The 22,193-nt window shown below is 54.9% G+C and overlaps 2 protein-coding genes across 4 annotated transcripts; one reads left to right on the top strand and one right to left on the bottom strand.

Moving 5' to 3' along the window:
* Positions 1-2,395: 2,395 nt before the first annotated feature.
* LOC116659780 lies at positions 2,396-8,742 on the bottom strand. Its single transcript, XM_032467742.1, has 2 exons — positions 4,737-8,742; positions 2,396-4,438 (listed from the first exon to the last, which is right to left on the bottom strand). Exon 1 carries the CDS (start codon positions 7,607-7,609, stop codon positions 6,521-6,523), a length of 1,089 nt encoding a protein of 362 aa, XP_032323633.1. The 5' UTR covers positions 7,610-8,742; the 3' UTR covers positions 2,396-4,438; positions 4,737-6,520.
* A 2,497-nt stretch (positions 8,743-11,239) lies between these two features.
* On the top strand, positions 11,240-15,296 carry LY6E (lymphocyte antigen 6 family member E). Of its 3 annotated transcripts, none has more exons than XM_032467743.1 (4): positions 11,240-11,391; positions 13,790-13,890; positions 14,260-14,379; positions 14,460-15,296. In XM_032467743.1, the coding sequence occupies exons 2-4, from the start codon at positions 13,839-13,841 to the stop codon at positions 14,678-14,680; spliced, it is 393 nt and encodes a 130-aa protein (XP_032323634.1). In that variant the 5' UTR covers positions 11,240-11,391; positions 13,790-13,838; the 3' UTR covers positions 14,681-15,296. The 3 variants fall into 3 exon arrangements, with proteins under 3 accessions (XP_032323634.1, XP_032323635.1, XP_032323636.1); XM_032467744.1 differs by having other exon boundaries at positions 11,260-11,391; positions 13,785-13,890; XM_032467745.1 differs by lacking the exon at positions 11,240-11,391 and adding an exon at positions 11,633-11,841 and having other exon boundaries at positions 13,785-13,890.
* The last annotated feature ends 6,897 nt before the right edge of the window (positions 15,297-22,193 follow it).

The raw sequence follows: 22,193 nt of genomic DNA, 5'->3' as shown, positions 1-22,193 counted from the left end.
CTTCTCTGTCTTGAGGGGCCCCAAATTTGGGGGGCAAAGGATTGGTCTCAAGTCCCAGTTTCCTGGCACCATGACCAGGTTTCCTTGGCCTTCCTTTGTGCATTTTGAGCCTCAGTCTGGCCAAGGAGAGGGGAGGCTGGTGTGACAACTCAGCTTCTTTCCCCACATCACCTCACCTGTCTTTTCCCGAAGCAGTTCCTAAGCAAGAAACGAACTCCATTTTTAACCCTTGCTGTCAGAGTTCCTATGGGCATGATGGGGCAGGCTATGCCTGCCCTGCACCTGGCAGAACTGGGACTCACGGTGAGCGCAGCTGAGCTGCCCAGCGGCAGTGGCAGCCCACTCGCCCTGCACCCGCGACCCCCTGCCCGACGTGGAGCGCAGTGGACAGAGGGGCGGGCCCACGGACTGGAACGGCTGCCTGCAGGTTAGACCAGCACAAGGGCCAAACCTATTGTCCCTTCCAACGCTGGAAAACTTTGGATATAAATGGAGAAATAACAGCTGAGGGGAAAGGAATTAATGCAGTGAAGGAAATGCAGTGAGACACTCATGCCTGAGAGGGGTCTGCCCTGTAATGCCGTCTGTCAGCTCCAGGGGACCAGATGCCCGGGCAGTGCGGTGCGCCTTGCTCAGACCACCTGTGCCCTAGAAGCCTGGCCAGGTCGAGTGGGAGCCTGCGAACCCGGGCGACCGAGCCACGGGAGGCGTTTTCACACAGTATCGTGACGGGCTGGACTGACTGTTGGTCACTGAGCTGGACTCTGGTAATATGCCAGCTTCTTTCCGCATATTTTCAGGTTACACCTGAGAAAGGTGTCCCCTTCGACCAAACCCAAGCAGACTCCTCTGAGCTCCCTTCTCAGCTGGGCCTCCACGTCGGCCCCACTGCTGCCGTCAGCTTGCATCACCTCATTTTAGCAGAGGACCCTGGCACGGCAGTCTAGTGAGACTCTGCCCACCCTTGATACCTGATCAAGCTCCCCTCCCCCAACCCTCAATGTCCAAGCCTTTGGCCTGCCATCAGCAAGAACCCCCAGCCTTGATGTCTCTGCTCTGTAATCGTCCATCCACTAAGCCCTCGCTCTGCTTGTTGGATATAAATGTCCAGCTGTCTGCCCTGTGTCAGGAGCTGAGGTCGGTCTCTCCCCACACTGGCAGTCGTCTTGGTCCCTGTTGCCATAGTCTTGAATGAAGTCCTCCCTACCAGCGAAACAACTGTCAGATGCTGCTGTTTTACCGGTCTGGGGCCGTGACTCGAAAGGCTCTGACTCATCGTTGGAGCCTGACCCCCGCGTGCACCTCGCTCCTGGCGTGGCTGGCGGCGGCCCCAGCAGTGCGCCCACATGCGCGGACAGCCGGCCCCCCGACGGCGCTCTGCGGAAGCACGTGGGGACGCGTTCTGGGGCCTCCGCGTTTTCCCTCCAAGCGGGCTTAGAGCCCCAAGTTTTTTGGAAAGGTCCTCTATTAGTTTTCTAGAGCCACTGTGACAAAACACCACACGCAGGCTGAGTGGCTTAAATAACAAAAACTTATTTTTCCCACAGTCCTGGAGGCTGGAAGTCCAGGATCAAAGGGTTGGCAGGGGCATTTTCCCCTGAGGCTCCTTCTTGACTGGTCGACGCCACAGTCCTGTTACCCCTTCACACGGCCCTCCCTCTGGGCACAAGCAACCCAGAGTCTCTCTTTCAGTCCTAATTCCCTCTTCTTAGGAAAGCATCAGTCCCATTAGACTAGGACCCATCCATGTGGCCTCATTCACCTTAGTTACATCTTTAAATATCCTCTCTCCAAAAAGTCACTGTATGAGGTACTGAAGGTGAGAGTTTCAACATATGAATCAGGGACACAATTTAGTCCATAGCAGGCACCACGGGTCCAGAACGTGGGGAGCCCTCACCGGGTCTAACTGGGGCGGGATTCGGCTTTTTGCTGTTTAGGGCACACTTCCTCCGCAGACCCCCTGTCGGGTGCCCTCCTTCTTGCTGCTGTGACTTTCACACATCTCTTCTCATGGGAAATTCTCAGCTTCCTCTGAGGACTTCCACAGGCTGTGTGCTTAGCCACTGTGGTGCCAGTTCTGCCCACTTCCCTCCTGGTTGGGAAATCCTTCATTCGTAAAAATCCCTTTCTCTCACTCTCTCTTTCTTTTTCTTTCTTTCTTTCTTTCTTTCTTTCTTTCTTTCTTTCTTTCTTTCTTTCTTTCTTTCTTTCTTCCTTCCTTCCTTCCTTTCCTTCCTTCCTTCCTTCCTTCCTTCCTTCCTTTCTTCCTTCCTTCCTTCCTTCCTCCCTTCCTTCCTTCCTCCCTTCCTTCCTTCTTTCTCTTTTTTTTTAATGGAGGTACTGGGGATCAAACCCAGAACTTTGTGCTTGCTAATCATGCTCTACCATTGAGCTACACCCTTCCCCCCATTTTTCTTTTCTTTCTTTTTCTTTCTTTTTCTTTCTTTCTTTCTTTTTTTTTTTTTTTTTTTTTTTTTTTTTTTTTTTTTAATCTCTGATTTCACTAAGGATAGTTTGGAACTTCAATGGCTTCTTTGGGAAACTTGAGATCTCCCAAACTGGCTGATCTAAGCCTTTGCTCTGGCCATCACCTCCATTCCACCTTCCTTTTTACCACTTCCAATCTTCCCTCCAGGCTCCTTGACTCTTCAAGCCCCCAACTCCTCCATCTCTCTGGTCATCTGTTGGCTCCTTCCCTTCCCACTCTGGCCCTCAGCTCCCTATATTCACTCAGATTTTAGGCTGCCTGCCTCCACTGGGGGCTCTCCAGGGACCAGGGACCCTAAAAGCAGCCCCTTGAGGTTGAGGAGGCTAAATGGAAACAGACTGAGTGCTTTCTCCCTCAGATGCGCTTTGGGGACACACAGATGGCATCCCCTCAGCACCTCAATCAAAATTTAGTCCACAGTCCCCACAGGAACTGCACATCACAGCAAAAGGAAATTGTGAAAGTCCCTTCCCCGGCAATGGGGGGAAGCTCTAACCTTCACATGGAGCAGGTGGCCTCAAATTGCCTCACCCACCAGAAGCACAATTCAGATAAAAATAGAAAGTGGGGCAAAGTCAAGAACCAAGTCTTTTTATAAGCGAGTGCAGTCTGCATCACTGTTGATGCCTGACTCGCGGCTAAGTCTCCACTTGTGTCTTCCTGCACGCTTCTGTATGTGTATGTACTATGCGATCTACATTCGATATTTTCCCACCTCGAGGTGATATTATCAAACTAATTTATCAGTCCCATAAAGCTCATTCTATTCTAATGGACTTAGACATAAATAAGTACTTCCATAAATGAAATATTCCTAAATCTCTCACAAATACAGAAACTAACCCAAATACTGTTCAAGTTCATGTGATACGGGTAAATCTTTGGTAAATAACAACCAGTTTAATATTGTTGGTTTAATAAAAACAGCTCTGTCTTCTGAATTATCAGCATTAAGTATAACATGAGTATACATTTTTATTCTATTTGGATTTACTAGTGAAATAAGCTAATGTTATAGCTACTAGATGTTTAAGATTATAAAAATATAAATTTAGCCTAAGGACAAATGTACAGGTGACAATGCACTAAAATTGGACTGCATGAAAAACAAACAAAATATCCATGCATTTTACATTAAATTTTTTCTGCTTTTGTGATTTTTTGTACTTGCCTAACATGCTATAAAAACAGCTAACAGAAAGATAACTTGAGATGACAGCTAGCTTAGTTCAACATCTTATGAAATTTTCTTGACTAATCCAATCATATTTGTATTAAGTTGATGTAAATGAAATAAAAGTTTTATGAATGGACTTTTCAACAGTTATGTTTGATAGTATGTCTTTAAAAGTTTCCAAAATCGTTTTGGCACTTTGTAATTTAAGATTTATGCTAAATTAAGTGATAGATAATCATTAAATATCCAGATCATTTCTAGGTAAGAAACTACTCAAACATGAATGACTAAGCATAAGTTTACTTTCTATACTTTGGCTCCTTATTTTTAAATATTACAGGAGATCTAAATATATTTTATTCTGTTAATAAGCATTTTTTTGCTTCACTGAAAAATTGTGCTATGAGGAAGCATAGACTGATAAAAACTGTGAGATGGTATATCCATAAAACGTGTGAGCCTGCTACAGAATGGCGGTGAAGACAGACCACTCACAGCTGACTACTCCCTGGCTTTTTCTGTAAAATAAAAATTACCAGGTTAAAAATTATGATCAGTATATATAAATGAAATGACCAGAAACAATAAAGCTAAAGGAAACAATTCTGTGTACAACATGCACACAGCCAGCAGGATGCACTGTGCTAAGGAAAAGCACACAGGAAAGTGAGAGAAGGCAAATGACCCGTCCTGCAGCGAAACGCCTGGTGGCTGCAGACTGCGGAGGGAAGTGCGGGACAAAACCTGGGTGAGGGTCGGACACTGGAGGTCTGTAGGAAAGGAATCAGAAAGAGATTTAAGGTTTCTTTTAACTAGAAGTGAATTTGAACAGACTGTTACGAGACAATACTAGACAAAATTTTCGGTATAGAACAAAAGGGATCTTCTGCTACATGGTCAAAAGTAGCTAAGGCTGGATGAGTTTATTTATAACATCTTAAAAATGAACTTTAGTGGCAATAGTACACTAATGCCAAACTAGAGTTTAGTTTTCTCTCTGTTGAGAAAATTACTTTTTTGGACTATTGGTCTGCTCTTAATAATAAGTTGTAAAAGAACTTTCTTTACCTTGTGAATCTGTAGTCTGTAATACATACGGACGAGTGGATACTAATTATTTGAAAGTATCTTCTTTCAGTCTGTCTTTTCTTTTTGGCTGTCGCAGCATGGTATCAGGTAAATCTTTTTCACCGTTCATTTTCTTAAATACATTATTTAAAAACGTCTTCTGTTAACACATGAATAGACATTCTTCCATGTCTTCTTAAAACCTCTAAGTTTTCCATTCTCGGCCTGAGTTCTGACCCCCCTGAAATGTTCTCTCCGGGATGCCCCAGCCCCGTCCCGACAGCCTTCATCCTTCATCCTCCGACCAGCAGGCCTTGGCTCCCCCGCCGGGCCTCCAAGGAAAATCCCCAAGTCACACAGCTCCCGACAAGCCCACTCCCTGCTGCTCTCAAAACATTTTTAGCTTTTGATTTTTAAATCAGTTCACACTGACAAAGAAGTTTCAAAAATAATCCAGAGTTTTCTAGAGACCCGTCCTTCAGTTTCCCCAAGTGTTGACTTCTTACATAACCGTAGCCCTGCAGCCAAAACTAGGAGCCCAGACCCAGCGCCAGGCCCTCGGGGATCCACACATGGTCCTGTCTTGAGTCCAGAGCCCAGTTCAGCACCGGACGTCACTGCACCTCCGTCCTGTCCCCTTGTCTCCTCACCCTGGGACATCCCCCTCCAGAGGCCCTGGCTACTCATGACGTGCCTTCTAGGCTTTCACTCCACCTCCTTCTAAGACCCCAGTTCATCGTAACTAGCCCCGTTCTCAGCAGGTGCCACTCATTTGGCTTTGCCCCACCTGTCTGGGCACGTGTGCGTGTGCGCGCGCGCCTGATGCGATGTGTGTACGTGTCCTGTGGGCATGCGCTTGTGCGTATGTGGCCTGGTGGTGTGTGTGCACGTGCGTTCTGTTTGCTGTTGCTGTCACGTGCACAGTGCTGGTGGTGGCACGTGTGCGGCTGTGTGCTCAGGGGAGTTGCATGGTTGGGCATCCCTCCAGAGCACGGTTGGGGGGCCCTCCGGTTTCCCTCTCCCCAGAGTGCAGCCCCACCTTGGCCCTGGCCTAGCCAGGACAGCAGAGGAAAGGTGAGGACGCCAAGATGGTTGCTCCTTTGGCCCCAGTGAAGCAGGTCAGGGGGCCGGGGAACTGGTAGGGGAGGAGAACCCCCCGCCCACCCAGAACAAGAGGATCTGCGGCAGAGCCCTCCGACCTCCGCCGCCTCCCTGGCCACTGTTGCAGAGGGGCAGTTCGAATGAGGAGGAGACTTTCTCCTTTCCCAGGTGGGATGCTGAGGGGTGGCATTTCTGCATTTTCCAGTAGAAGTTTTACAATAAGCTGGCCTGCAAAAGGTCTCGGCATGGCAGCAAGAGACAAGAGAAGAGTCTCTGAATCCCGCTGCCCGTCCCTTTCGCTGGCTCAGTGTGGCAGCCGCAGAGGCTCATGTTTGGATCTCCCCTAAAGAGCCAGCTGGGACAGTGACAGGGCGCGGACAGGGGCTTGAGCAGGGCCACCTCAGCCCAAAGGGAGCCTCCTCTGATGAGCGACCCACTGGCCAGGTTGAGACTTTTGGGAACTGTGCTGATGTCTGGGTCTGGAGCCAGGCTGGTGAAGCAGTCGTCTGTGTGAGAAGCACGTCCAGCCTCCAGTGGCCACAGGTGGCTGACAGCTGCCTCTCGGGTGGCACAGGGCCAGGTCGGCTGCTCTATTGGAGGAGCTCAGAGCCCGGACCATGGTGCCCGCCAGCAGAGTTGCAGGGAAAGCCCCCAGGTCCTGGCGCCAGCCCCACCCTGGACATTCAGGGCCGCTCCTCAGCAGGACAGCAGTGCTTCCCCGTGGTGGTGGTGGTGGAGGGGGGGCTCTTCCCGCCGCCAGGGCCCCTCATGGAGCTTAAAGTAGATATGCTTGTGAGAGTGGAGCCGCAAGACTCAAGCTGGGGGGACCCACAGGGGGCCTGACCAGTGCGCAGGGCAGGGATGGCCTGGAGGCCTCTGAGATAAAAGCAGCGGCAGGGAAGGGATGAAGCCGGCCTGTCCCTGGGACCACGGAAGTGAATCCACCGAATGTCCAGGAGAAAAGAGAATGGAGTGCAGTTGGACTCACCGCGGCCTCGGAGCCAGCGCAGGATGCACTCCAGACTCCAGCCACGGGAGGGCGAGCGAGGAGGCGGAGGGGCGGGGACGGAAACTGAAGGAGCCGGACCCGGTGAAGGCGGCGGGGGCGGCGGGTGGCGCCCAGACCTGTGCGCTCGGCCGCGTGCCAGCCCGGCCCCAGCGAGCACCGGGGACAGGGACGCGTTCCGCCTCCAGAGGCGCCGCCGCGGGCCGGGCTGCAATCGCCGGCCGAGCCTGAGCACTGTGCACAGGCAGATAACGCTGACACCCGGCGCGGATGGATGCCCCTCCCTCGTAGGCTGAAACCAGGATGCCAGAGAGCGACAATGGCCCACCCCATCTGTACCCCCAGCCGCTATTTCCACTCGGCGCCATTCAGCCCCGACCCTCTGCAGATGAGAGGGCGGCGGCTCCAGCCTCCGAGCTCGAACAATGCTGCCTCGCCCGGGCGGGGCCACGCCGGCTCCTTGTCCAGACCTGGGACAGCAGCAGGGGCCAGCCAGCAGCCAACGTGAATGGCCAGAATTCAAAGTGCGCGTCACCCAAACCTCAGAAGTCTCTGCCAGGAGAAAGTTCCCCAGGAAGCATGAGTAGGGGTTCAGCTGGGATAGAGATTTACACACACCCTGGGGGAGGCGAGGGGACCTGCCACCCTCCACCTCTGCCCAGGGAGCTTCCCTCCCCCTACTCTCCCACCGGGCTTTCCCACTCCCATGGCACCTATGAAGATGGAAAGCTTCCTTCACCTGATGCCTGTACAGGTCTTCCATCATTCTGGGTCCAGAGAGGGGCTGCCAGAACAAACCCTTGAGGAGTAAGTATGTGACTGAGGGTGGGAGGGCTGGGTCACCAGCACAGACACCACTCGATCTCCATGCTGGAGGATCTGGGTCTCTGTCCTCTGTCCTCGGCCACCACTTCACTCCCTGGCTCACTAAGTCATCCTTGCAGGGTTGTGGGCACCAGCATCTGGCACCAGAGGGCGCTACAGGCCCAGTGGGTGCCTTGACCTCCTTCCGGGCAGCCAGGAGAGGGGAGGGGCAAGCAGGAGGGAGGCTCCTGACTTCTAAAGGGAGGATAGGGATTCAGGGGCCAGAGCGGGATCATTCCAGGGTTTCCTGGACCAGCCAGGATAGCGTGGGGACCCGGGAGCAAGCAGACCAGTGAGGGGCCACGCTGCACCCACCTCTACCCACTGGGCCATCCTCAGGACAGGGGCTGCCCAAGGCCAACTGGTGCTGAAAAGCAAAAAGCATTCTGTGCTGGGACAGGGTGGGGCAAGGGGAAAGCAGCAGCCCTGGAAATCAGTTAGTTTGCAAAGCCCCAAAAACTTGGGAAGCCTAGAGCTTTTCAAGCGGCTAATGAAGAGGGTGGAAGGCAACATGGGGGGGGTGGGGTGCACAGATGGACCCCGAAGACCAGGGAAATGCTGGGAGAGGCACCAGAACTTGGAGGGGCTCCCCATGAGCCCCCACGTGCCCCTGCCGCAGGGGCCTCACTCCAGCTGGGCCCTCTGACAGTGGGGATGGAGCCTGTGGCCTTCCCAACCTGCCCAGCCCCGCCAGGGGTGTGCTTGGGCAGGGGCCTGGTCAGTGCTGGTGTGACCACACCAGAAAGCCAGGTGCATGGATGCTAGCAGATTTATGTAAAATTCCTCCTGGTCAGAACCCTGAAATGTCAGAACCCAGAAGTCCAGACAGATCACCAGGGGCTGGCCGCCTTCTGGATGGCCTAGGGAGATGGCATTCTGCCTGGGAAAGATCATTCTTGGGGACAAGAAGTCCTTAGATGGCATTTGCTCAAGACAGGACCTGGCCCAGATGAGAAAAGACTAAAAGCACTGGACACTGAGGGGCCATGCCAAACCAAACCCAACCTCAAGGCAGGGAAGATCAGTAAAAGAGCAGGGAGCAGGGTGGTTGGCTGAGATGCCCATCTTGGTCAGAGCATCCAGTGGGTCCTCCCGTTCCCCCCTGGGATGAAGCCAGAGTACCTGTGCTCCAGGTCATTGCCTGCCCAGTCCCCTGAGATCCTGTGAGGTGGGCGGTTCTGTGCTCAGAGGAGATGGAAAGTTCCAGTTCTGAGCCAACTTCACCCAGAAACCCCTACCCACCTTCTGGTGTCTGAGATGCCTCAGAGAGAAGACAACTCACAGTGGCCACAGAACTCTGGGTGGTGACGACTGGCTCCTGCCCCAGGCACACTCTGAATGGCTACTGTCACCACATGGCATCCAGCCAGGGAGATCCAGGTAACCGGATTTCCCCTACTGGCGTTCCTACGTCATGTTTGCCCTGGAAGGATTGTGTGCAAGCCCCAGGTGGCCCGAGATGATACCTGGCGAGTTCAGATCTGCCTTTCCAGCTTAGGGAGGCTTAGTTACAGGAATCTCTTTCAACTGCCTGGAACAGAGGTATCCGCAGAATGACTAGGCCTGAGAGCAGGCAGACACACACCTAGCCATTCGAGTGGGCGTCCGGTGGATGAGAAGCCAGTTCCCAGAGCCCGCAGTTGAAGGAGGGAGTCTGAGTGGGCCTGCCACGGGTGGGTGGGCCTATTAGGGAAGCCCCCTGGCATCACTTTGGTCCCCAGGAACGCCTCTGGCTGGTAACCCCAGCTATGCCAAGCCCCTGGATAGGGCGCCTGGATATAGACCCTGACGTCACACCTCCCGGGACTGCCGTGGGTTCAAGGGTGCGGCCTTCTGAGTGCAGCAGGCTAACCTGGCCACAAGCCCCACCTCTCAGACAAGTTCAGCTGGACTGAACGTTGAGAGCAGGCTTCCAGCTCAAGGGAGCCAGCCAGCCTCCCAGCATGGTTTGCATATTATGTTTTAGGGGGAGGTGTGGAGGTGAGGCAGCCCTACCAGCCGCAGTCCCTGACCCCTAGAGGTGACACCCAGAAAGGCCACAGTCTATTGCATGTCCCTGGGGACAGTGGAGGGACAGCCATCACTCCAGAGCCATGAAACCAGAGGATGTCATCATACCTGAGCTGGGACATCTCATGACACAGAGCCCCACCTTCATCCTCCAAGGAAAAAGCCTGCGAAGCCTCCCCAAGTTGATCAATTCCTCTCTCCTGTCATCTAGATGTTAACAGAGGACCATACGAGAAGCTGACCCTGACCCTAGAGCTCTGAACCCACACACGCGCTCACCAGACAATCACACAATCACCCACACTCACAGGGTGCCTAGTGTACCCCTACCCTCTTATAGGGGTCCCTCTTCCCACCCTGCCATCCTGCCTCGGCCCCTCCCTGTCGCCGCCCCCCCCCCCCCGTGTATGGTTAAGAAACCACTTCAGGGGCCCTCCCCCACTGCCACCGCAAATGTCACCCAGAAAGTCTTCAAGAAAAGATCAGGTGCAACAAACAGTTCCAACAGGAAATGTGTCATGAAATATTTGTGAAAAAAAGTGTGACTCTCCAGAGAGCAATCAGGGGCCAAGAAGGCTCTGCAGGAAGAGGAGGTGACAGGGACAGGGAGAGCCCTCTGCCTGGCAGCCCGCGCCCACCCGCAGGCCTTAGCACCTCCAGCTCCCGCAGGCTGCGCGGGAGGGCTGAAGCAGAAGCAGGAGCAGGGCCTAGGGTGCTGCAGGCCACCCTGACCGGCTGGAGTCTGGCTCACAGCCGGGGTGGAGGATGCAGGACCAGGGCTGCACAGTGGGTGCTCTGTGAACACTGGTTGAAGGAAAGGCAACTAACGGGCACCTGGAGACGGAGCACAGGAAACTCACTGCCTAAGGATGGCCAGCTTCACTCCAACAGAAGCCTCTAGGTCCCGCACTGGAACGGTCAGGCCAGGCTGGTTTTGTGAGACCACCTCGCTGCCTGCAGACTGGGCTGGAGGGCCGGGGAGCACCCAGGAAGTTCTTGAGTCCTCCTGGGCAGAGGATCTTGGCCCAGGTCGGGGGAGCCACACTGAAGGCCTTCCTGCTCCCAGAGGAGGCAGGGTCCCGAGCCCGCCAAGGCCGCCGCTCCTGCGGCCCAGATCTGCTGCTGGACGGTACTGTGCTCCACCGCCCAGAAGCCCCCTCCTCCAACCTCCGGACACTCGACCCGTCACCACCCCTCCCCCACCCACGGGAAGGCTAGCAGCCCGACCCTAGGCGCGGCCGGGTCAGGGCACCTTCTCCGCCTCCTCGCTGCCCTACCGCACGCTGCTGACGGGGTTCCTGGTACTGCCCCCTCGGCCCCCACGGACGCATCCCCGCCCCTATGCTCTGCCCCTAACGTGTCTGGCCACCTGTGGGCCTCCGGGCCCCGAGGAGCGCTTCCCGCACCCCTGCTCAGCCTCGACGGGCTGTCCCGCGACGTCTGCGCCGCGGGGGACCGGACGGACCGGCTGCCGGGGCGGACCGCGGGCCAGCAGCTGTGGGCTCTGCGCGAGGATGCAGGGCCGGGGGGCGGGGCCTGGGCTTCAAGCCCCGCCCCCCGCGCGCCCCCCGCTCTCGCGCGCCGCCTCGCCGGCCTGGATGCGGGCTTCCGCGGGATCGGGCTCGGGCACAGGCTGAGCAGCGCGGCCAGGCCGGACACCTGCGTCCGCCGGCGGTGAGTTGGGGCGCGGGCCGGGCAGACGCGGACTCGGGGACGAGGCCCCAGGCAGGAGGGGGAGCGAGCAAGGGGGCGCCAGGGAGGCAGGAGAGGCCTGCGGGAGGCTGGGGGAGGGGTCAGAGTTGCGAGCAGGCCCGGCCCCAGGGCGCCTGGCCTCCACTCCCGGTCCCCTAGCCTCCCAGCCCTCCCCAGTATTTCCAAAGATCTGGGGCCGGAGCGGGCGGAGACTGCAGCCAGGCGCCTTCCCTGGCTGGGTAGCCCAGAGCTGCGCCGCTGCTGGGGGCCCATCGCCCAACTCTAGGTTTCCCGTGACCTCTCACGTGGGGACTGGGAAGGGGCAACCTTCCTGACTTGAGGAGGGGGCTGGGATCTTGATGGACCGGCAGGAAGGAAAGAATTAAGCGCCCTGGTGGATTACGATGGGGACAGGAGCCCGCCCGGGAACAGGTGAGAGCACCTTGTTTAGCATAGATTATGCAAGTTTGAGGTGCCTAGGAGCCCAGGCCCCGGTGCTGGGCCATCTGGTCCCTTGCCATCCCGGGGATCCAGGACAGGCTCCTTCCTCTCCTGCTGGCCCAGTCACTGAATGCCCGGCTTTCCCAGCAATCAGCCCTGTGAGCCTGGGGTGGAGTGCTCCGTTTGCATCCCAGATGGCCCTGCTGGCTCCCCCAGGGCTCCCTCTGCCTGACCCTGCTGATGTGGATCCACTGGGGCCAGTGTCTGGACTCAGCCCAGTGGGGCCCACTTGGTGGGGTACCTGGCAGCAGCCTGTGGGGATGCTGGCCGTGACCATGCCTGCACATTCCAGAGCTTCCTTCAGGACAGCTCAGAGCTCCTCCTACCCAAACCTCACTTTACGGAGGAGGAAACAGAGTTCCCTTCCTCCCTGAATCACTTGTTCCCGGGGAACAGGCCCAGCTTGGCACTGTTCTTGAACATCTTCAGCTCCTGCTCCCAACCCCAAGACATCAGCCCGGGCCCAGGGCTGGGCAGGAGACCAGGGGCCCATTCTCAGGACCTCCGCCAGCCCCTCGCAAAATCTGTCCTCTCCCTGGCTTCTCCTTCCAGACCAGCATCCCGGGGCCCTAAATGCCCTTCCCTCGCCCACGGCTATCCCCAGCAGAAAGCACCAGATGCTCCTCCCACACCATGCCTCCTGCAAAACAGAACCAGAACCTCAGCTGGTCACATTCAAAGTGCTTTCTCCACCCCCTGCCCAGGGCCTCTGCCCAAGGGAGGGTCCTGGTGTGCGGTAGCCCCCACGGACTCACACCCACCCAGCCCAGCATGTGCCTGTTGCCTCTGGTGTGATGGTAGCACACTGCTGGGTCTCCTGGAGCCTCCCCCCAGCCACACAGCGGGGGGACTAGCAGATACGAATGGAGTCATTGCCTTCAGTGCGAAATAACACTGAATGGGAGAACCCATCACCCCCACCCCCCAGCACAGAAGCTGCCCATGAGGGTGCTCAGCTAGACATGCCTCATGCCCCCAGCCCCGCTCGGTCGCCACGTCAGGCACAGAGCTGGCCCATGGAAAGTTCTGGATGCAGGTCAGCTACTGTCATTACTGGTTGCCATCCGCCTGTTACCAACCCAGGCCCTTGGACTCTTTAATCAGAGGCCAGACGAGACTTCCAGGCAAGGCTTCATGAGGGCTCGCGCTGCAGCACAAGGGAGCAAAAGCAAGAAATGGGTGCCCTTGCCCGCTCCCCAAGAGTAGCTGATTGGGGCTTAAATGGGGTGACCATGGGGATGGATCCGTGGGTCAGGCAGCTTAGCTCGTCTGTCCAGCCCCCTGCGCAGGAATCGTGCATGCATCAGCACCTGCTTTTGCTCCCAGTACCTCAAAAATATAGTTTGTGGCTTTTTGCACCCTATTGTCCCAACTACGCCTAGGCGCAGTTATTTTCAGTCACTTAAGACTTGTTTCCTTCTTCCTTGTTGCTCAAGGAGACATTTGTCCAGCTGCAAGCACCGCGGGAGAGAATCCCAGGTCCCAGCCGGTCTCATAACCCGCCCCCCCATCCCACCCCTGCCAGGACTGCTGGCAGGTGCCACTCCCTTGGCCTCCCTTCCTGTGTGATTCCGAGAACCTTAATGAGTGCCCCCATCTGGCCTCTAGTGTCCCCTCTGCCAACCACTTTTGCCACAAGCTTGGGGAAGGGTCTCAGCCAGAGGGAGTCTGCACTGAGCAAGGAGTAGGCTAGGAATGGAGAACGGAGCAGAAAGACCCTCTGTACTCTGGCCCCGCAGCTGCTGCCCCATCTACAAACGGAACGCCAAGGCCAGTGGCTCTGGCCCATTTGGAAGAGTGAGGCGCTGCCCCAGCCCCAGGGCTCAGCACAGGGAGGGTGGCAAGCCTCACCCACCAACCAACGGTCTTTTCAGAGCAGGGCTGACTTCTTTGGCTTCGTGAGGCCCCAGACGCCTGCCCGCACCAAAATGAAGGTCTTCCTGCCGGTGCTGCTGGCTGCCCTCCTGGGTGTGGAGCGAGGTGAGATGCCCTGGGGCCCCCGGCCTCTGGGCAGGCTGTGCCCTCCTCCTGGACTCCCTGTCCCTCTTCTCTCCCTTGCAGTGCCCAGGGGCCCTTCAGTTGGGTGCTTGTGTCACCTGCCCTGTGCCACCTAAAAGGCCCCTCTCCCCTAGAGCAGCGGTCATTCCACCCCACCCCTGCTCCCACTGGAGTCCCTCCGGGGGGCCAGGGTCTGGTGTCACTGTGCTTCCTGGTCCCCAGCCCGGGCCTGGCGTACCGCGGCTGCTCAGTGAACGCCTGCAAAGGCCGGGCGCCCACGAGCCTCTGGGCCAGGGCTGGGAGGGCTGCGGGAAGACTCCCCTGCGTGAGACGGGCGCCCTCCTCGCGCAGCCCGCTCCCTGGTGTGCTTCTCCTGCACGAATAAGAACAGCAACTGGTACTGCCTGAAGCCCACCGTCTGCTCCGACTCCGACAACTACTGCGTGACCATATCTGCATCCGCTGGCATCGGTGAGCACGGGCAGCCAGGCCCCCCGGCCCCGGCTCTGTCCCCTCTGCCCCTCCACTCACAACCTGGTCTTCTTGTGCAGGGAACGTGGTGGACTTTGGCTACACCCTGAACAAGGGCTGCTCCCCGATCTGTCCCGGCCCGAGCGTCAATCTTGGAGTGGCGTCCGTGGGCACCCACTGCTGCCAGAGCTTCCTGTGCAACATCAGTGCAGCCGACGGCGGGCTGCGGGCCAGCACCCACGTGCTGGGCCTCGGGCTCCTGCTCAGCCTGCTGTCCGCCCTGCTGCGGCTTGGCCCCTGATTGCCAGGACCCTGTGCCCAGCCCAGACCCCCGAAGCTCAGGAAGGAAGGAAAGCGCAGCCCTTCCTGGACCACTGGGGATCTTGAAGCCACCTCCTCTGACTTCTCACCCTGCCTGTCACCCCCTCCCCCTGGCTCTGGGTCCCCACAGGCAGGCCTGCCCCTGTACCTACACCTGCCAGCTGCCCACCCTTCCGGGTCAGCCTTCCTGGGGGAACCTGGGAACGGAGCCTGAGGGTTCCAGAGTCAGAACCAAGTCCTGGGGACACACTGGGAGGGGCACCTAAGCCCCAGGCCTGCCCTGTCCAGGCCCTGTTCCACCCCCAGGTACAGAAGATGTGCTGTGTGGATGGGTGTGTGGTCAGTGCACCCTGCCAGGCATGGCAGGGGGCGTGGGAGTAAGCATCAGGGTCCCCAAGCCCCTTTGCCCTGGCATCTGTACACCCCTTATTTCATCACTTCGAGGGCAGCCTTTTAGGGCACAGGGCTTCCACTGATCCCACGTCTAGGCTGCTGACCCAGGAATCTGCTCCTACCCCCAAATCCAGCTGCAGCTCCCACCCCACTGGAACCCCCTGCTGCTTTGGTGCCTCAAATAAACACAGATGTTCCCACCCCTTCTTGCTCTGGGTGTGACTGCCTGTGGCCCACCTGCCTGGGACTGCCCCTCCCAGCAGGATCCTAATGTAGGGAAGGCAGCAGCAGAGACCCAGAGCCTGGGGGGAGGGGGTCTGGGGTCCTTGTGATAGGGCCCCACATTGAGGCCCACTTGAAGGCAGTGGGGGAAAGTCCACAGCCAGCTGCCCTCGGCCGGGCGGGGTCACTGGGGAAGTTCATCCTCAGAACAGGACTGGACAGGGGAACCAGGAGAGAGGTCAGCCTGCTTCTGGGAGGAAGTCAGGACCCTACGGAGGGAGGGGTGAGGCTGAGCATCAGGCCCAGCCAACATCTTGCGGAAGGATCCAGAAGCACGCCAGAGCAGTCTGGTGGAGACTCCCGGGGTAGTGAAAGTGTCATGGTTCACTGAGTCAGACCAACATTAAAAACCCAAGCAAGAAAAAATTCAATGGGAGGGAGATCCGACTGGGCCTCAGGAATGCTGGTTCTCCATGGAGTTCTGAGTCCTGTAAAAGGAATGTTTCTCACAGTTCAGCTCCACAAGGATTAAGGTGCCGCCCACCTGCAGTGCACCCTGAAGGCAAGTCCAGAGCAGAGAGTTGGATGAAGCACTCTGTGTTGGATGTAGGCCTCTAGAAGTTTAAGAAGCACATCTAAGGAAAATTTCATTGACACTGCCCCATTCTTGCATCTTCCCATAAACTGGAAGCACTCAAATCATGAGATGTGGTTTTTGTGACTAGCAGTCATCTTTTACCAAGATACATGCTTGACTACCTGCATTTTCCAGCCAAAAACGTCATATATATCCTGGCTCCTCCGCTACCTCTTTGGAGCAGTTCTTCAGTGTTACGGAGAGGCTGTCTGCTAGGCTGTGGTCTCAGTAAGGTCCCCGGAAAAAGCAAACTCACCGTTCTCATTGTGCAATGTTTGTTTGTTGATTTGGTTTCATATTTGGCTTTTTATCGACAGTTCCCACATAGACTGCATTCACTGTGTTCACTCAAAATAAATCGAAGCGACTTTGCTAGAAGGACTGAGACCAGCCAGGCTGGGCAGAGCTGGAACCAGGTGTGCAGAGGAAGATGTAGCAGGAGACTTGGCCATCGTGGTCAGGAGTTAGCATCTGGCTCTGGGGACGCTGGGAGCCACAGGGCAGGAGGTGGTGGCGGGACGTCTGTGTGGGTGATCTCTTCTGCTGATCCCAACCTTGGAGTCCATCTCTGGGCACCTACTGCTTTCCAGGTGACATTAATCTGTTATTACTCTTCTGACAACTACACTGAGAGGGGGCGTGATTACCTCTAGTTTTGAGAAATGGAAACCAGAGCTTAGAGGGTTGAAGCCACTTGCCTACTGGGTCTGTGACCCTCGGGGCCCAGCGTTTCCTCTGCCCCGGGTAGGAGGGCAAAATCCCTGGAGGGCTGATTCCAAGGCAGCTAGACCTCCTGGGGGTGGCTGGTGGTCCTCTCAGTTCCTGTTGCCCCTCCCTGGGGTGGGAGGAGGCTGGGTTGGGCTGGGAGGGGGAGGGGTTGGAGGAGGAGCCCAGGGCTCTGAGTTTCCATTTCCTACCACAGGGAGGAGGGCAGGTAGGGAGGGAGGGGTCGAGAAAGAAGAGGAGGAAGGGGAGGAGGAGGGGAAAGGAAAGCATTTCTAGGGCCCTGCCCTAGGCTCTCCCTCCCCCTGGCATCTGGCCAGGCTGCAGTGGTGCTGTCCAGCCTGGGCACACTTAGGGCAGGAGACCAGACTCCCTGGTCTCAGTGCACAGGGACCCGACTGATGCCTGCCACTTCTCTGTAGCCAAATTCAGCTCTGTAGTGTCTGGCCCCAGCCCCCACGCCTGCCCCTCCCAGGCTGCTCCGGGAGGAAGAAGGTCTTGCCCAGTGTCTAGGCTCCATCTGTGGTGCCCACAGCCCAGCCCAGGGGGGGCTCTCCACCCCCTCCTCCCCAGTCCTTAGCATTTCCTGCATTGCCCTGCTCCTGCCAGTCCTGTGATTAGCAGGGCCCCAGCCTGCTGACCTCCGCCCCTCACTCAAAGGCTATCTATCCCATGACCATGGATGCCAGGTAGCCGTGGCCCGGCCTGGGTTTGTCCTGCCTCAGCTTGCAGAGTTCCTTTGCTTCCCCTGCCTGGCTCCCCTGGATTTGGGGGGGAGGGGGATGAGACCATTCCCAGAGCTGGTGGCTGAGCCACAGCCCAGCTGGACCTCCCCTCTCTGAGCCCCACCCAAGGATGCTTTCTGGGACTCCTTGGGCAGAGGGGTCATAACTTCAGAGGGTGCATTCTGGGAGGACAGCCTCCTGGAGAAATCTGAGTGACACAATGGAGTCCTGGGAGGGACTGCATTTAAGGTCTGGGTGAAGAGTAGGGGATAAGGGGTGCTCTAGGGGCAGGGCTGCTGGGACAGGACCTGGGGACTCTGAGTTAGCCGGCAAGGTGCTCTTGCCTGGGCGCCCACATGCGGCCCCAGGCTGATGGGAACCCTGAGGCTGCCCGCCGCCCGGTCTGCCCTCTTCCCTCTAATTTAACATCTGGGGACAGAGCAGGGCGGGGCTTTCTCTGATTTTCTTCCCTGTGCTTCCTTCTGTTCACTTTGTGTTTTTTCCTCCAGTTTCTTTGATTTAGGGGTTTGATTCAAGTATTTGAGACAGGAGGGAAGGGGGCAGGGCATGACCATTAAAAGAATGACACAGCAATTAGCACCAACATGGGGGAAGATTCAACTCCCAGGAGACCTTGAGCGTCAGTATACGCTCATTGAAATACAATGGCTGCTGAATGGCCCTCCCACGCGTGCCGAGGCAGTTTTAAGGCCGACCATAAAAGAGGGTGGGTGGTGGTCCAATTCCTGAGAATCCCTGTCCCTTCCCCAAAGTAGCTGGAATAACCCTCCTACTTATTAGCATATGAAGTTACCAGGCCCATAAAAGCTAGCAACACCGCGCTTCTTGGCCGCTCTGGCTTGAGTGAGAAGGGCCACACTCGGTCCACGTGCATGCTAGGCGTGCGCTCTGCCACTGAGCTATACCCTCCCCCCTCTGCTTTTGCTTTAAACTGAGCACCCAACCCCTACACCTCATGGCCTTTCTCTGCCCTTCTGAAACAGCCTGCACTCTGTCTGTGGAGTATGTGTCTCTCTAAATAAACCTACCTGTACTCAGCTGTGGCTCGCTCTTCAGTTCTTTCCTGCGTGAAGCCAGGGACCCACGCTTAGCGGGACACGTCCCAGGGGCTCAACCAAGACCTGGAATACGGCTGTCCCCTCGCCCCACATGGCCCATGTTTTTCCAGTATCATATTGTCACTTTTTTTTCCCTTTTTACTGAAACCAAAGGTTAGAGGTTTAAAATTGTTTTCTAAAGCATTGATGCTTGATTATAGTCTTGACTATACGGAACGTTATTTTCTTGAGTTTGTCTCTTTAAAGTCATTTCTGCTTCACTGTGTCTTGCTTAAAGGGCACTTTGAGAAGTCTGACATCAGTCTGCTGTTTTCCTAACATAGGTTTTGTGGATTGTAGGCAATAAGGGTGGTTTCTGTATCTTTCAGAATTTGTACAGGCGTAGTCTTAGAGGTCACCATTCTGGGTCATTTTCCCAGGAATGGGTGAGCCCTTTTAGTGCAGATTTGGGTCATTTTGTCCTCTTGCTTGCCTGCCTTCCCATCCCATGCTTCTGCCACAGTTTCCGACCTGCAATTTCACAGCCTGCTCCCTTGGAACTTTGTAAGTCAGTCTTTACTTCCAAGCGGGTCCTTAAGTTTTCCTCCATTTCCGTCCTCACTCTCATGAGGAAATTTCTCATTTCATGTCTTCACTTTGATCGCCTATTTGTTTTGAGGTTCTGAATTTCTGGAGCAAGGTGTTCATATTTTCAAATGTTTTAATTCGGGTATGACGGATTCTTCTGCTTCCTGGCTGGTTTTCCGGGACATTTGTCAGGAAAAAGGTTTTCCTCCCCTTTTACTTCTCCCGCGGTGTCTTCCCGCGGGTGGGCCCGCAGCGCCGCCTCCCGGACGCCGGGCCGCGGCCGCCCTCTTCCGGCTGCGCGGTGAAGGGCAGCTGCTCCTGGCGGCCGAGGTCCGCCGATGCCGCCGGCGGCGGCGGCGGCGGTGGGAAGGGTGGGTACCCTGCAACATTAGGAGGCTCCTTTGTTGCTACAGTACTTAGTTTCCCCCTTCTTCCTTCCTTCTTTCCATTTGTCACCAAGCCTCCTGGGGTGTCGGCCCTCCTCCTGGTTGGCCACCGGAGAAGGGAATCATCTCGGACTAACCCTGCGTCCCCACGTCCTCTCAGGTACGTCGCCGAGAGCCAGGCGGCTGATCAGCAGCTCCCAGTCTGGCCCCCAGCATCCCCGCACGGGGAGCCGAACCTTCTGTTTCTGAGGGTGGCTTTTGTCCGAGCCCTATCGCACTCAGGCCCTAAGTTCCTTTCTCCCATTTCCTCCCGTTTCCCTCCAGCGACACCAACTCTGCCCAGCAGGTGCCCTAGGTCCAAAGATACCTCTGCCAGAAGTTTGCATTCGTCTCTCTACATGAAGGTAAATGACACCTGTGGTCTCTCCATCTCTTGCGCATGCTGAGGGCATGGGGCAGGTGAGGTCCTGTTCCCTCTCTCTGTTGATCTGAATGCCTTTTCTTCTAGAAACAGTAAAGAGAGTTGGATACAGGAGCTGAAGTTATCCTAGGGCAGTCGAGAATTCAGTGGGTTTTTTAAACTTTAAGATTCTAAATTTATTATTGCTATTATATAGAAATCCAGTTGGTGTTTATGTATAGCTCTTATAGCCAGTGACCCTTCTAAACTCCTGTATTAATTCCAATATTTGCTCTGTACATTACATTCTAAATTCAAAATCATGCGATGTCCAAATGATGCAGTCGATTCCTCATCGTCAATGATAGTCCCCTTGTTGCTGCTGTTCCTGTTCCTTTTATCCAGGGCAGAGTGACGAGAGGTGGTGGTGACAGGAGGAAAGTGCTCAGTAGTTCACCACAAATACGATGAACGTGAGAGCTGGGTTGGTAGTGACCTTTATGAGGTCAGAAAGATACCTTCTATTCCTCGTTTGCTGAGTTATCATAAAGCGTGTTGAATTTATCAAATGATTTTCTGTACCTACTAGATTATACAGTATGTTTTCTTTTTTATAGGCCACTGATTATTTTCTGTATTACATTTAGGATATGTTTTCATCAATTTTCATGGGCTATTGCTCTGGCTTTTTTTTTTTTTTTTTTTTTGGTAAATCCTTATCCATTTTTATTTAAAAAAATCAAGATTATGCTAGCCTCTTAAAATTAACAAGGAAGTGTCACCCCTTTCTTTCCTCTAAAGGAGTTTCTGGAGGACTGATACTGTCTTTCTCCTGTGTGTTTGGAGGAGTTAAGCAGTGAGAGCATCTAAATCTGGAGTTTTCCTTTGTGGAAAGTTTCTTTAAAGTCAGCTGTTTGAGGTATGATTTGTAAAAATAAAATTTACCAATTTCTAAATATAGTTTCATGAGTTCTGACAAATACAGGCAGTCATGCACTTGTACCCACCACCACAATCAGCATATGGAACAGTTTGTCACCCCAGAGAAGTCCCTGGCACCCTCCTGCAGCCAGTTCCCGCCATCAGCCCAGCCCCGTGGGGCCAAGCACGTGTGCCTTTTTCTGTAGCCCTCCCAATTCAGCTGATGCCCCTGGGGCTCCCCCGTGCTGCCGCATGTGTGCCTGTGGCTAACCTCCACTCGGCCGAGGCACGAGCTCTCCGTGGGCACTCAGACTTGGAAACGAAGAGCTCTGAAAATGTGCGCACAGTCTGAACGTCCATCTTCATTTCTTTGGGAAAAAACCTAGGACTGGGCTTGCCCGGTCATGAGGTAAGAGTATGTTTAACTTAATTAGAAACCGCCAAACACTTTTGCCAAGTGGCTGCATCTGTGCCGGCGATGGGGGAGACTGCAGGGCCCCCCACCCTCGCTAGTACTGTCTGATTCCAGCCATTCTCCTCCGTGTGGCACGGTATCTCAGCAAGATTCTGATTTACATCTTCCTAAACATGCTGAACATCCTTCCATGTGCTCATTGCCGTGTGAATTTCTCTTTGGTGAAGAGTCTACTCAAACCTTTGGCCCATTTATTATGAGGTTGTTTGTTTTCTTTTTGTGAAAGTGTATGTACTATTTTAATATATGTAAATTTTTTCAACTCCTTTGGCACATATTTTGTCAAATTTATTTCTAAGTATGCCATGTTTTTGAAGATACTCTAAATGCCATTAAATTTTTTGTAACTTGATTTTAAAAAATTTTATTGAGATAATGGTGGTTTCACATGGAGCTTTAATAACAGATCTGTGTACACCTTACCCAGTATCTACTAATGGTAACATTTGCAAAACTATAGTATAACATCACAAAACTATAGTGTAATAGCAATATATTATACTGTTGATACAATTCAGCAGTCACACTCATTCTCCCGCTGCATACCCTTCTGAGAGTGTTCAGACCTACATGGTTTTATCAGCCGTGTGGGTTCCTGCATCCTCCAGGTGGTCCACGTGCTAAACCCCTCCGTCATCCCTAGGGTCCCTCCTGCTGACGTTTTATAACCTCCCTTCCTCTCACTCCACTCCATCCCGAACGTCTGGCAACCACTAATCTGCTCTCTATTTCTAAAATGTTGCCGTTTCAAAAATGTTATGAAAGTAGAATCATACAGTCTATTTCCTTTTGGTGGTTTCTTTTACTCAGCTCAGTCCCTACTGGACACCCATCCAGGTTGTGTGCATCAATAGTTTGGTCCTTTTGACACTGAGGAGTGTTCCGTGCCGTGGATGGGCTACTGTTTGCTTAACCATTCAGCTGTTGAAGGATGTCTGGGCTGTCCCAGTTCTTGGGTGGTACCA

The sequence above is a fragment of the Camelus ferus genome, chromosome 25 (assembly GCF_009834535.1).
Source record: "Camelus ferus isolate YT-003-E chromosome 25, BCGSAC_Cfer_1.0, whole genome shotgun sequence".
Lineage (NCBI taxonomy): Eukaryota > Metazoa > Chordata > Mammalia > Artiodactyla > Camelidae > Camelus > Camelus ferus.
This window is presented reverse-complemented; position numbering and strand designations above follow the sequence as displayed.